This window comes from Athene noctua, chromosome 1 (genome assembly GCF_965140245.1).
Source record: "Athene noctua chromosome 1, bAthNoc1.hap1.1, whole genome shotgun sequence".
Lineage (NCBI taxonomy): Eukaryota > Metazoa > Chordata > Aves > Strigiformes > Strigidae > Athene > Athene noctua.
In genome coordinates, this window is record NC_134037.1 from 111,251,561 (window position 1) to 111,266,981 (window position 15,421).

Genomic DNA, 15,421 nt, shown 5'->3' on the forward strand with positions numbered 1-15,421 from the left:
GTAACTGCACTAGGGATGACATCAACATATAGCAATCATAAATTACAGATTACAAATTCATACTCAAAAACATTTCCTTGTCATTCTCCTCATTGACATTCTCTTCCATCACTCTTTTTTACCTAACGTACCCATTTTGTCTTCTCTTTTGTTGCGTGACCATGAGACAAAGCATTTTCCTTCGCATTTTCCATGAGGTAAAGCATTTCGGTTTTTCTAATGTGGTTCAGACATGCAAAGCAATATATAACTACTTAGTAACAAGAATATTGATGAGGAAGATGCAGTTTCATACATGGTTGGAAACAGGCACATCAACATTTCTGCTCTCTCAAGCCAAAAAATTTGGTGCAACATTAAATAGTCACATATACGTGCAAAATGCAATCAAAGTTAGGATAAAACAGATGCCTTATTAAAACACATTTTCTATTACTCTAGATCTCTATTCACTAATAAATACATAAGAAACTGAATATTGATTTAAAATAATAAATGACTACAGAGTAAATAATCATAAACCAGGATTTTTCATTTTTTTTAACGATGCATGTATTTCCTGTAAGAGGTTAATGCATGTTCTGTAAATAGCTAGAGAAAAAAAAAAAAAAATAAGTGACATGACTGTAAAACCAAAGGAAAGAGTGAAGAAAAAGATCTTCCCAAATACAACAAACAACTCACATGAAGTTAATTGTCAAAATTCCCAGTGCAAACAGTGGAACTGTTGGAACTGCTTTTTGAAGGAGTCACAATAAATTTTATAGCACAAAAATTAAGCAGCTACAGAAAGATGTCTCTCAACTCCCACTGTAAACAGCAGAGGTGCACTAAGCTAGTTGCTTGATCTACTGTGTTTTCCTTGACTTACTGCAGAGGGCTATAGCATCCTGACCCTTAGGATCACCTAGCTGCCTAAATCTGCTCTGTTTCTCCACTTTGAACCCATTAGGCATGTGCCTAAAAGGGAATGCAAAAAGAGCTGGGGCCATTGTATAGAAACCACGTCGTGGCAAGACACATAAGCAGCCAGAGCATGAGTTACATGACTTGAAAGAAGCAGAGACAGGAAGTAATTACCTGATGCTTTCCAGAAAAGCATCGAGGGAAATTATTATGCCATCACGTATATTAAGTACAATTTCTGTGTTCCAGAAAAATTACTTGAGAGAAAGCACATAGAGTTTTATGATTTTTCCTGGGAATCACCCAGGACAATGGCTTGTCTCCTGTAAAACAAGGTAATTTTGCTGACCCTGTTGAACAGAAAAAGATTTCTGAACAATAATGCTACAGAGAATAATGACTTTCCATGCAGATGTTCAGCTATTGCAGTGCAGCACCAAGGAATGAAACATGTGAGCATCTCTTTAAAGTCTGAGAATGTTTTATAGGCTTGGCACCACGTAAAGATTTACAAATCAAACGAGATACCCGTGACCACACAGTTAGAGATCACATTGCTAGAGAGAAGCAGTAGGCTTCTAGCCAGCATTAGAGTTGGCCACTATTGTCTGCAACCTTTGCGACACTGAGAAATGGCCACCTTCAGTAGAAGAGCTGCCTCTGGAAATTAAAAGATGAATCCATTTAGGCCAGTCTGAGTAATGAAGAGGGAAACTGGACGTGATTGCTATTATCATCCTCATCCACATATCACCCTTCATAAATAAACACTTGGAACAGCTAAATATCTTCATCCGATTCCTACTTTGGCTTCTTTAATTTCTCTTTCAGAGTGGTCTTATTCTGTCCTGACCTCAGAAATGATACAATAAACAGTTTGTTGGGTTGAGTTTTTTTCAGAAATGGCTCTCTATTTTTAATTTGTTAGCTTTTTTTCTTAGAGTTTTAACCCATATAGTCTTGCAGGTAACAGAACTAAGCCCTGGCCAATGAAAATAAAGGTAAGCTTTAATAGTAAGAACTGTAAGCAAGTCACTTTTGTGAGTTCAAATTTTATCCAAGGACATCCAGAGAAAGGAAAAAAAAAAAATATTTTTTTTTTTTAAATCTGAAATTCTACAGTATAGATCCACTACATGCAGACACCATCTTAACATATGCAAAACTAATTCTACAGATACTGTTATTGTGCAATTTGGATTTTCAGGTTAGGAAGCTATGTAGAAGAGAAAAAAATACTTTCCAAGAATGATCACCTGAGAGGAAGAAAAAAAAAAAAAAATTGAAATCTCGTTTGGAAATCTTAGAATGAAAAAGTAAAGAGCTTGTTACTTGCAAGTAGGAGAGAATTTTGAAGACCCTTAAAGCAGAAGTCTAGCAGACATCTCTTAACCCATTTGATTTTGTGTCTTGTATTTCCAGTGGGTATGTACTCAGTCAAGGTCACCTTTCTTTTGGTGAAGGAGTATCTAGTGGCATTTACACGACTGTTCAAATAGCTTCACTTCAGAAAGGCTTCAATTTACAATCTCTTCCCTTGGATCTCTGCATTCCATTGTATGCTAAGTTTTTGCAACAAGGGAAAAAAGGAGGGACAGGTACCAAGTCCTTTTGCCTCCCAGTATAATGCAGCAAAATATCTGTCTTTATAAATACAACACGGGTGCTGACTGGCTGGTGCCTGCTTACCCTAATGAGCTTAAAATCTTACTTGTAATGGACATCTGTCAAGACAGAAGCGAGGCACGCAAGTCCTCTTAATCCATTAGCTCTAAATCCAGCAGAGCTTTCACACTAATTTTTTGAATCAAAGAAGAAAACCTGAGTCAGAATGGACAATGGAACTTCAAGAGCAGATCCTTGGCAGTAAGCACATGAGACTGAGATAAACAACAATGAAAACTGACAGCAAAGCTGGGATCGTGATGGAAAACTCCTGAGAAACAGGCCAGTCTGCAGTTCGGGATGAAAGAGTGAGTTTGATTCTTTGTTGTGTTTTTCCTAGTTCATCTGGATTTTTAATCAAAAAGACAGAGAAAAGATGGGCTGCACACCTTCTCGCAGTGAGATTGCTAATACGATTGCAAGAAGTAGTCTTAAGGCTTTGAATAAACCCAAAAGTGTTTTGCGTATTGATCCAGGAGATAAAGGAATCCCTCTGCTGGTTAAAGGTACATCTTGCTACAATCTGGATGAATTCCACCAATATGGGATCCAGAGGAAAGACTACACGAGAGAAAAGGAGGATAAACTATCAGAGCAGGATAAAAATTATCATTTGCAGTTATCTTCCAAGGCTCACCCAGATCCCCAGATTTCCAGGGAAGACAAGAAAATTGAGGGGACAGCCACAGATGCTGAAGTTGCTATGTCCAAACTGATTGAGTCTCAAAGGCACATCACTGAGGCCATACAGATCAGAAAGCAAAGCTCCTGTGAATCAGAAGCATCAGCTTTCATTTGGGATGACAGGAATGAAAGCAATGCAAAGCAAATCCCAAAGAAAGGAAAGAAGCAAAAAAGTCATAAGCTGGCAAAGCAAGGTCGACCTAACAAAATTAAAGAAAAGTCTATTTTGGCCCTGTGTGAGACGGAGGAAAAGGTAGATTTCCCAGAACTGCTTGTTAAGGCTCATCAGAGTGCGTACGCCTACTTAAATCCCAACCTCTCCAAGTATGAAACTATACTTCACATGGCCAACCAGGCTACCCAAACCCAGCTCTTCCTACAGCAGATGGTAAGCTTTCTGATGCTTCGCTTTGATGAAATCAACCAGCTCTTGGAAGAAGTTGCCAATGATGGGGAAAATCTTCTCAAAGATGTGGGTGGGAATCTGGCATGGCCAGCAGAAAAAGGCAATTTGAAGGAGCACCCTGATCTTCTGCAACAACTACTGCAGTACACAGTCAATAAAATGCAGTCACTGAGTGGGACGCTGACCTTCCTCACATCCGACGCCCTGAAGGAAACATGCAGCTACCTGCAGTCTGCTGCAAGCAACTTGGAAGGAAAACTGAAAGCAAAGCAAAGCTTTGATGAGCGCCTGCTACGGACAGTAAGGCTGCTGGAAGCCTTGACCGTGGGATCCTCTCAGTCCCGCGGTGATGACAGGACTCTCTATTCTGAGGACAGTGGCATTGGTGTGGACAATGAATCCCTCAAAGAGTTCAGTGCTCTCAGCCAGCATGGAGGACGAGCATGTGATTCCTGTGCATATGGACATATCTCCCAAAAGCACACCAGAACAGTGGGGCATGTGCATGATGGGGCAGTGTCACCAGGGACAGCTGCATTCCATGACTGTGCACTTGAAAGAAATTTTAATGATATATCTTATTCATCCATGCAGAGTAAGGAAGCAACTTCTTGTCAGGGTGGAGCACCAGGAGGCATTTCTACCATGCCCCAACTTGCAAGCTTAAGCAAAAGCCATTCATTCCAGTCTGACTCCACTCAGGAAGGCGAACATTTCAAAATCTGTGAATCAACAGATTTTCCTTCTGATGATGATGATGACGACGAAGGGAGTAGTACCCTGGGGGAGGATGATGACAACACAAGTTTGTCAGAAATGGGGAAGGATACTCTGCCAAGGAGGCCCCTGTCTTCACCTGCAGTCACTGATAACACACAAAGGCAGTCCATTAAGAGGACTGAGAATGCAGAGACAGAGGAAATTATTCTGAAGATGAAAGATGCCATCAGTGAAAAAATCAAGTTTGTCCCAGCTAAATCTGGACGTAAAGAATGGATAGAGGATGAGAGCGGAAGAGCAGTCCTAACAACAAGGCCCAGTACAGCGACGGGCAGCCAGAAAACCTTCAGGAAACAACGACGGTCCAGGTCAGAGGAGTCCCTCAGAAGCCAGGCAGAGGACCCAACCCTCCTAGAGCTTCAGAGAACTCAGAAAGAGCTAAGCAAAAGGCTAGAAATGTTTTATGGAAAGAAGGATACAGATAACAAACCAGAGACTCAGAAATCAAGAACTGCACCTTACTTGCAGGATGAGCAAATTACATCTAGGTCCTCTAGCAAACTGAAGGCGTGCCTCTCAAAAAATTTCAGCATCCTGCCTAACCAGGATAAAGTCCCTTTGTTTATGGTTGATCAAAATCCTGCCCATCAGCTGGATGAAAAAAGAGGCTGGAAACCTTTAAGAGCTACTACACCCCCCCAGGAGACATCAGAAGGCAAAGAAAAGGAGCCTCCTGGAGCACAAATGCTCAGTAGCAATAGCTGTGCCCCCCGGCAGTCTGTCAAAAAGCTTATTGAAACATTCAGTCCTACTGACGATCTTGTAAAAGCTGCACCTTTAAGATCTTTAGGACCAATAAAGTGCATCAGAAAATTTGGACTTCCAGTCATCCCACCGACCATTCCCTTTCAGAGAGGCCTGGCACCTTTAAATCTTAAGCATCGTATTTCACCAGTAGAAGGCACAAACCCTTCAAACACCAATGGAGTTTCTTCTAACTTTCCAAATGCCTTTCCTCCTGCACCAGCTGCAGAACTAAGCAAGAAGGACACAAAGAAAGAGACTGATGAAGACACTGATAACCTGCCACCACCACCACCTGAAATGTTGATGGACACTTCTTTTGACTTAAGTGAGCCTGAAGAAACTGCAAGAATAGAAGGGAACTCTTCAGAAGATGCCAAAAAGCCCACCAAAACAGAATTTTATGCTGCTAAGAAATCACAAGTTTCCCCAAAAATGAAAGCCTCCCTTCAGTCCATTGACCTACTGCCAAGTAAAAATATCAGTGGCCCCAGTGTAATCACTAATAAAGGTCTAAGGAATACCGGAGCAGGGGACGAGAAACTGCAGAGGTACTCTCTGGAGCTGAACCCTACCAGCGTGCACATCCCTAGCCAGGAGGAGATACTGGCAACCCAGAGAAAAGAGGCTGCGGATTTGTACAAGCAAACCCATAAAATTATTCCTCTTCAAAATCCCAGTGGAGTTTCAAAACCACACAGCAACAGCTCAGAGAGCAAAGAGCCCAATTCACAAGCGACTTCAGTGCAATACCAGAAGCACGGTTCTCCTGATTCGCTCAGGAGAAATGAAAAAGGCTCATCCTTTGCCAGGAGGGTCTCCCCAACGAGAACTCCTCCTTCTTCTCCACCAACTGAGAAACGGCTTTTCAGCCCCCCAGCACACCACAGACGCTCTCTGAAGGCTTTCAGCAACCCACAGACAAGCTCACCCACCATGCAGAGGAAACCCAGTCCTCCCTCTAGCCCCCGGGTTCCCAGCCCACCCTTGCAGAAGAAGCTGCCCTCTCCACCACCCCAGCGAAAACCACTCAGCCCTCCCGCGGGGCGCAAGCAAAGCTCACCAACGCCACACCAGCTGCTGGGCTCCCCAGCCTACCGCCGAGATGCAAGCCCCCCTCCATTCCCCATCACCCCCTCCCCACCAACCTCCCCATCCTGCTCTTACAAGGGGCTGAGAGCTGGGCTGGATGCTGGGGACGAGCACCAACTCTCATCCTCCAAGAGGGGCAGCAACGCCCGTTCAATATTTTGCCCAGCCACCTCTTCCTTATTCGAAGCCAGACCTCCTCTGGTACCCACCAAACCCACTGTGGAGTTGACCAGCCAGCCTGAAGCTTCATCGCTTTCCCAAAAGAGTAGTCTGCTTTTCCGGCAGCCTGGAGACCGGATCAGAAAGCTGTCCCTGAGTGCCACCAGTCCTCAGCCATTCGTGAAGAGAAGTTTCTCTGACCGCCGACCAGGGGCCCATTTTCGTCTTCCAGTTCCCGTAACATCTGGCAGCGAACCCATGCTTAACCAAGCAAGGTAAGAAACTTTCCACTTTAGACCAGGAAAGCAGAACTATAGCACTGCATTGGCTTTCTAAACTCCTGATGGGAAATTATTGTTGTTAAGGGCTTTCCCAGAAAGGTTCCCGGTTCATGTGCAGAGCAGATGGCTGAGCAAAGATAACATTGTAGTTGGACTAGATGATCATTGTAGGTCCCTTCCAACTGAAATATTCTATTCTACTGTCTGGCCCAGATTTCAATAGACTACCAGTCTGAATAAAGGGAAGAGTTAACTTTCCATGGCTTGCTCTAGCCTTACACTTACACATTTGCTGTGACAGTCACCCCAGGGAAAATTCAGTGTTGGTTTCATGGCATAGAACTCCACTTATTTGTGTGGGGGCTAAGGACACCCACATTCAGTTTTTAAAAGCTCTGAACTAACTCTCAGGCTATAAACATCTTTCAATAACCATGAGAAGGTGGGCTTGGACAAAAAGACAGGGTACTGTTCCTAACATCAGCCTCTAAGACAATGAACTGTTCTGCTGAAATCTGTATTAGAACGTTTCAAATCAGCTGGCAAGTATGGGGGACAGATATCCTGTAGTCAAGGATCTATATGGATCCCTATAGCTTGAAATTTTGAGCTTCTCGTGAGAGCTTTTAGATCTAGGTACTGATTGCAAGTCTGATGGGTCCAAAGCCCAAGCCCAGTTTTTGAAGTGGAACCCCCCCCCCCCCAGGCACTGGAGATTCATTGTACAGACAATGTAGGAACAGACTTCAGCCCTGTTGTGGCCCTAAAGAGCGCTGTTGGGTTAAGAAAATGTCTTTAAGAGAAAAACTGCCTAGTCGAAGTGGGTCCCACCAACCATATTAGCACTGTGTGTCAGGGCAGGCTGGGGAGTGTGGGGGGGTGTGATCTTGAGTATGAGAGGAGCATTGAGGAGAGGGGGCTGTGGGAAGAGGAGGTGCAGGCTTGCCATGGGCCAGATCAAATGTTTCTGGGCTGGACGTTCCCCAAGCTTGCTTTAATAAACCTTCACAGACCCCACTGTGACAACATCGCAGCCCCCTAGGGGTCTGCGGACCACAGGTGGAGAACCACTGCTTTAAGCTACGCAAGAAGATTAAGGCCCTCCTCAGGTAACCTTTCCTCACGAGAGGAGTATTTTTACTCTTGTCACAGAACAGCTGAAATCATATGAATCGTCTCCATGAGTAGGGATTGTAAGACCAACCCTAACAGGAGGTAAAATTGCACTTGTAAGTGCACAAGCACTGAGTGAGTTGCAAGTACAGGGACAGTCATGGATACTGAACTCAGGTGTCCAGGCATTCCCTCCCCGAAGACAGAATAAGGGCTAAGTTTCCCACACTGACAGTAGAGGAACGTGCTGAACAAAATGTGCAAAAGCCACTAGGAAATGCACTGTTTTTCATTCCCAGTTCTAATATTACATTATCTTCTGATGTTTGAAGATTTCCTAAAAGTTCTGTATGTTGTTGCTAGGTTTTCTGTTGTTATGTACTGTGTGAAGTCAGCTTTTTCTGCTCCAGTGCTCGCTAGCAGAAATAAATGTTTTCCAAAGACGCTTTATGTCAAACCTTGCAAGACAAAAGCCCTGGTGGTTTTATGGATCAGTTTTAAAAACTGCCTATTATAAATTTTTAGCTAATTTATGCTTCAATGCGGTGTATTATCTTTCTATTCTAGTCTGTCAGAGCATAGAAAGTAATATAAAAAAACTGTAAAGAAAATCATCTCTTTCATGAAAAAAATTATATATCCGAGTGTCATGATATACAGCATTTTGGAAGAACAAAATATATCCTGAGCCAAATTCAGCTTACCATTTATACAAATGGACATCACAGGTATTCCTACTGAGTTAGTCCAAATTTATATCAATATGAGCAAAAGGGAAATTTATCCCATTAATTGCCACATGCACTGATTTAAGGTGCAATACGCTACTGTGTGTTTTCTTACACTTAAAATACAAATACCACAGCAAATGTGCCAACGGGCAGAGAAAGACCATTTTAGGGATCAGCATGTGGCAAAAGCTCTGAGAGCCCCTCACATCACTCTGGTTGTTTCCTCCCACTGAGAACCAGAATGGTTGCCACAGCTGTGGGCACCACATCCCCATGCACAGATACTGACCCCTGCTCTTATAGCAGATGCCATAGCAGACAAACCACCACATTCTGATCCATCTTACTCCTTCAAGTTCATTAAGCATCCAGGGCTTCCTCTACTTTGAAATTCATTCAGATGACAGAGGGAAATTTCAAAAGGTCTCCCTTAACCAGATGCTGTATACCTAAACCTCCTCATTCTGGCCATGTTTGATTTTCAGAAAATTTTTTCAGAAAATTTTTTTCAGAAAATCACAAGCTATTCCCACCCGGCTGTCAGTCTCCTTTCCTTCACCCCTTCCCTTGCTCCACCTCTCCTCTCCAAATAGAACAACGTGCTTTTTTTTTTTTTTTTTTTTTTTTTTTGTCTGCATGGAGGTTTTGTGTGTTATTAGGAGCTTCAAATACTAGTTGCAGAAGGGAGGGGAGACACAGTCAAACCTTCAAGAGCATCGCTCTTTTATAGGTAAAACATTTTGAAAAATCATTGAGTTAGCCTGTTTCTCTCATGCTCCCAAACTCTGAGATATATCCCTCCACTTTTCCAGGCCTGATTAGAACATCCATTTGCTGAGAAGTAGACTGCTAAAGATAATCTGGCAGGAGCTTGTTCAAGCAACATGTTCCTCATCAGGCAGCTGAGTCCCCTCTCCCACCCACCCCATTTTAGCAGAAACACCAAAAAAAGAGGCAACTTCCATCTCATTTTGCTAGCTAGCATTGCCAGGCATTAATTGTCAGTGCTGTATGCAGATCTGTGTGTCTCTTGCACACTCGTGGCCCCTCTAGAAGGCAAAAAGCACTCCTTTCCCAAGCATATCTCCTGCTCATCCCATGCTTCGAGGAATATCAGGACTTAAAACATCATTAGTCCCAACTAGGGCTGAAGCTAGAGCTTTTGTGTTTAGTCTTAGGATACCTGGACAAGAGTTTCAGGTTCAGGTTTCAGTGCTCAAGTCAGTACAACTGGTTCCCATTTGGACAGCCTGCAGATGGATAGACTGAGCTAACTTTGCTGGTTTCTAAGCTTGGTCATTTGACAGCCATCAGCAGTTATTGGCATCTTATCAAGGCCTAACATGTACAATTCCTCTGCTTGTAGAAATCCTGTTAATCTGTAATAGGATTTCTGTGTATGCAGTTAAACTAAATAATATTTCATTGAGACTGCTAATCTCCCAAGAGGTAAAGCAGAGATAGAAGATTAAATGCTATTGCCTTTAACATATTGTTCAAGGAGGGCTTGAGAATGGATTGGGTTGACTGAACTGGGCCCAAAGCAAGCAGCCCTGCAATTAGGGGATATTTGAATCTGGATTAGTTTCATGACTGATCATGTATCACAAACCTCTTCTTTCAGCAGTTCAAATCATTAAAGTCCTAGCAGTCAGAATAGGAACATAACAGCTTGTCTGTAGTGGAAAGCTACTTCAGTTTAGCAATTTATGTACTTAAAGTAATGACTCCCAGATAACTCTAGAATATTTCCCCCATGTTGCACTTAAACTGCTTTAATTAGTTACAGCAACACAGGGCGCATTTCAGCACGAAGGCCCATGATGTGAGATATTCATGACTAGCTCCACTGCTATAATCAATCTTGATTCATAAAGTCCCTATGCCCCTAGAGATTGCCACTGCGACCTCAGGAACATCATTTACACTTTCTGTGTCTCGGTTCTCCTGTCTCCAGAGTGGCAGATTTATACCACTAGAATATCCATCCCAGTGTCATGTTGGTGTACTCAGAAATCACTGTAACCAAGCTAAGCAGATGCATAACAGAGGTAAGACTTTTCCTCCAGTGGAGTCTGGAACAAGGCTTTTCACTCAAATCTGTCTCAATCTGCAAGCAAACCCAGATTCACACTGATCCCCTGTTGAACATACAAAATGTTTGCTTCCCAAGAGAGTTTTGGAAGGAGACAATACAATGCGTTTGGCATCACAAGAACAAAATCTGGATGGTGCAGATAAAGAGCATGTGTCTATACAGGAGGAGACAGGGAATGACATAGTACCATGCAGCATTTGTGCTTTGTGGGTTAAAATGGTCTTAGCAGTGCTGTTTTAAAAAGTCACAATTCATTAGCCTCTTAACTTAAGCATCTTTCCTTCTGCAGCTTGGAGGAGAGCCCTAGAAAAGCAGGCGACTCTTGGAACAGCCTTTGCGGTCCTGAAATCAAGGAGTCCAACAGATCCACGTCCCAGCCCGAGCTCTCCATTGTGGGCCAGGGTCTGCAGAGGGACTGACAGCAGAAGCATCTGCAAAGACAAAGGCACGAGCAAGGCCAGGGGCCCTGAGGGAGGAAGCAGCCTTACCCAAGCCCCCAAAACATGGCTCCATTTTTTTCTCGCAAGAAAACAATATGATGGCGTTGCATCTAAAAACCCAAACTGGCCCCAACAATCCAATGAAATATCAGCAGAGTGGTAGCCAGCTCCTTCTCCTGTGGATTGCATTTCACGGCTTAACTCAAAGATCTACACTGAGCAAAAGAAACACTTTGCAGCTGGGCTAGTTTGAGGCAAACTGGTTTGATAAAGACAGGACCTGTAGCTAAGTCCTTTGTTTCACTGTTTAGATAAAGGAGTTCAAAAACTATCAGAAATTATCATTATTCAACACGTTATTTATTCAGGAGGTATCACAGTTTCAGTTTTGTCAAATAGGGCTGTTGTGACATTTCCAGAGGGAAGGTAAAATCCTGAATCAGTTTTTATTGCAAAAACATCAATAGCTTCAGCAAAGTCACATCTTTACACGAGGCATTTATCAGCATTCGGAGAGAGAATAAGGTCAAATACAAGTTAAAAAAAAAATAACCCCTTTTAAAAGAATAAAATTAGGGATCTTATTCCCTCAAAAAAGCTTTGATCTTCTAAATCACCTTTGATTATCACATAATCTCATCACCTCTAGTTTCCACAGTACAAGGCTTAATCCTGATTAGAGTAGTTTTTAATAGCCCAATCAAACAACATTATAAATCCTGAGGCACCTAAGGACAAGTATCTTTTTTTCGTAAAAGAAGAGAACGCTACCATAGAGAATCCTGTTCTGCCTGGAACAGGTTTATAGTCTTTCTGATTTATGCAGTTTGAGGAGATTTATTGTAATTTCACTGAAGAGTCTAGACAGATTCTTGTTAATAAAAACACAAGTTATTTACAGTCGATTAATCCTAGGCTTTTACAGCACCCATTGGAATACAGGTTCAGAATTTACTGGATCTTGCTCACCTAACTAATTTATCATCACAATTAAGATGCAACTTTTAATTAATGCAATTTTCATTAATCTAATTTGACATGTTTTCATATGCAACTTTAGTACAGGACAAGATCCAGAAAAAAAAGCCATTTGCAGTCCTATTTTGATAGGAATAGTTTAAAATTTTTCTACAGTTTTATGATGGTGGTATCTGGGCACGTCATCTTCACACAGGACTTTTAACCCTTCCTGCCCTCCTTCCCAGGGAGCCTCAGGGAACTGAGGCTTGTCTTATGCTGCACAAGTGACCCCTTTGGATACTGAACTCCCCGCGTTTTAGTCTAGTGCCTTAATCACAACCATCCTTCAATAAGTTCAGTGCCATTTTATGCCACAGACACAAGGAAACCTTAATTAATATGTTTAAGGTAGGTGTTTGAATATAAAAAAGGAACTTGCTGTGAACAGATGGATTGCCAGGGGTTTGTGAGCTAGACGTGACAAAGCAGCCATGCCCATAGCGAACAGCCAGGAGATGTCAACAGATCCACCTTGTAATAACACAGGCAGACGCACCATTCCCTATCAATCAAGTGGAAAAATCACCAGGGACATACTGCAAAGATCATCAGCAGGATAAACTCAGCAGGTCAGTCTTCCCCCTTGTCAGAAGTGTCGTTCTCTCCCAAATGCATAAAAATACATTTTTGCATGCATTTTGGGTTTGTCTGTTCTGCTGGCAGTAGCCATCTAGAATAGAAACAAACCAGAAACATGACAGCAGAAAACCAGCATTTTGCGTGCCTAAATGTAGTTTTGAGGATGAGAATGTAACAGAGTGGGAGGACAGCTTCTGCTCAGCTACTACAATCATTTTATCTCTTTATGGTTTCATGCTGAAATTTCCCAGCATCCATGACGGGTGATAATAGAAAGTATTTATTTATATCCCCCCAAGCAACAAATTCTGTGGTGCAAGAACTACAGCAGCACATGGAGCAACACTTCACTTCAGCAATCAAGCTGGAAACCTCCTCACACACATGCTAGCTGGACATGGATTCAGCCAAAGCATCTTTCCTCAAAAACCAGGCTCCCCTGAAGATGTGGTACATGAGTTGGCATCCTATCGCAGCATCTTTCCCAGCTTTGTCTAAGGCTGTGGTCATCAGGAAGCTCATTGCAAATGCAACCCCACCTAAACACTGCTGCAGTTGGAGGGTGCTCAGCAAACTAACCATCGTATTCAAGAAACAGCTTCTCCAGGAGTGATCTGCACGTTTGTAATATGAACTCATGACACTGTATAGCTAACGGATTCTCTTCAGTACAGTTAATGTACAGGACTCTGGCAAATAACTCCTTACCTTCAATTTGTATTGCAAGCATGAGATTAAGAGTAACTGTAGTATGCAGAAAATTATAGTTTGGCTCACCACTTTTTTTTAGAAATACTTTTTTTTTTTTTTTACATTACAGGTTTTTTGGATAATTTTTCAGGAATACAACATTTATGGAATACAATTGTTTTATAAGACCATACTGAACTTTAAGATTTAATTTTTACTGATGTAAATAAATCAGAGGTTTTATATGCAAGGTATGAGTTTGATCTCTCTCACATTCTGTATGCAACCAGCTTAAATTTTAGCCCATGTTATACTATTGATTACTTCCTTAGTGCACTAACTAGCGCCCCGCGCTATAAAAAGTCCATTCGCTTCCTTCTGCCCCACCCCAGCACAAGCTTGTCTTGTTTTGTGTTTTATTGATACATCAGTTAATTTAGGTTGCATTTCCATTAAGCAAATCTGTCTTTTTTTAGGCTACAAGCTGCAGCGTGGATACTCACAGACCAGAGTGTAGGTCAGCTGTACTTCCACCCCTTCCCCTGCCCTGATTTAAGCTTGAACTACCTGGCAATTTTGTGCTCAGTTCAGTAGGTCTTCTAGGTACAACCACAGCTAACTCGAGCACAGGGTAATGGTTTTGACCTAAGGGTTAAAATCAGAGGGCACCCACTGCAGCAGAGTCTCATTGCAGAGGGGCTGAGCACAGAGTGAAGCAGTATCCATTTTCCAGCCAGGGCTTCATAGCCGCAAAAGCAGCAACTAAGAGCTTCCCGATGCACTTTAGCTACAGACCTTTAACAAGCTGGCAGCTGACCGTGCTTCCAGTGACACTGCCCAAATCTCAAACCTTTAGGAGACTTGTCATTTCATACCCTCGGCATCTGAAGATGACTACAACACCAAAACACTGCACACACTCCAGTTGCTTTATCTGACTTCAAGAACTACCTCAAATATTAGCAATATGGTTGAGAACGCTATGCAGGTTATCAACAAAAACAGGGTATTACAGTGTTTGCACTGACACACCCCTTAACTTCTCAGAATATTCCTCTTAATGATAAAACTTCATAAATTATTATTAAATGCCTTGGATGTTATCCCCTTTGCTATAGGAAGGAAAGAAATCACAGCGCAGAGATAAACTGTCTTACTGTCGTGTCTCACCAGCAAGGAATTGCCAACATCCCCTGAAGAGAAATCTTTCTAGATGAGCAAATCATTAGTCCTTCCACATCAAATATACGCTGTGCCACCATGACTACAACACGTAGAGATGTTTTTTGCAGGTATGAACTTCAAACTGAGATTTTGATCATCCTGGGCAAGATCCTGAAGGTTTGATAATGCTTACAGTATGTCTTAGGGGCTCACTTCCATGTTGCTCTCAGGTAAAGGTGAAGGTTAATACAAACTCACGACTGTATATTGGATCATCTGAAAATTGGGGGCAAAGATCCCATGTTTGCATGTCTTGCCCACTGCCCTTTTTGGATGAATAATGAAAATATGAATGTCAAAAAAAAGATGTGCAGATACAGACAGTAAATGCTCAGCAGGACAAGGTGATCAAAACCCAGGACCACATCATCCCTCTGATCCCATTTCTGTTCACCTGACATATGCCCGCCCAGCATCTATCCTGTTTCAGGATAGCACAAAATTACCTACAGCCCTCACCACCCCTAATTGCTCTCCACTTTACTGACATTCTGAATCTCAAAATCTGGCCTCTTACCTCTCCTCATCATATTCTTTCCTCTTTCTTTACTAATATACAACCCTGTGACTGCATTAAGTAATCCTGGGAGGATTTTTGAAGTTAGACTCTATAGAGCACACCCTTTACCAAGGTTATTTTAAAGGAGAAAGGGGTGATAAGCCTATCTTACTCAATATGAATCCCTCCTGCTTTAATAAAGTTTTCCTTGAGGCATAGATGGGTTGATTATATAGCAATTAAAGAGAAACTGAAAGCTTTCAATGTTACAGGCTGCCCTTCATTTATTATTATTACTACTACTGAACCA

The 15,421-nt window shown here is 42.3% G+C and overlaps 1 protein-coding gene across 1 annotated transcript; it reads left to right on the forward strand.

Moving 5' to 3' along the window:
• The first annotated feature begins 2,677 nt into the window (after nucleotides 1-2,677).
• Nucleotides 2,678-13,615, forward strand: PCARE (photoreceptor cilium actin regulator). The gene is made up of 2 exons (XM_074897356.1): nucleotides 2,678-6,711; nucleotides 10,949-13,615. Exons 1-2 carry the CDS (start codon nucleotides 2,948-2,950, stop codon nucleotides 11,076-11,078), a joined length of 3,894 nt encoding a protein of 1,297 aa, XP_074753457.1. The 5' UTR covers nucleotides 2,678-2,947; the 3' UTR covers nucleotides 11,079-13,615.
• The last annotated feature ends 1,806 nt before the right edge of the window (nucleotides 13,616-15,421 follow it).

Coding starts and splice junctions, on each gene's coding strand:
- PCARE (XM_074897356.1), top strand. CDS start 2,948: ATGGGCTGCACACCTTCTCGCAGTGAGATTGCTAATACGATTGCAAGA. Junction 6,712..10,948: donor CCCATGCTTAACCAAGCAAG/GTAAGAAACTTT, acceptor TTCCTTCTGCAG/CTTGGAGGAGAGCCCTAGAA.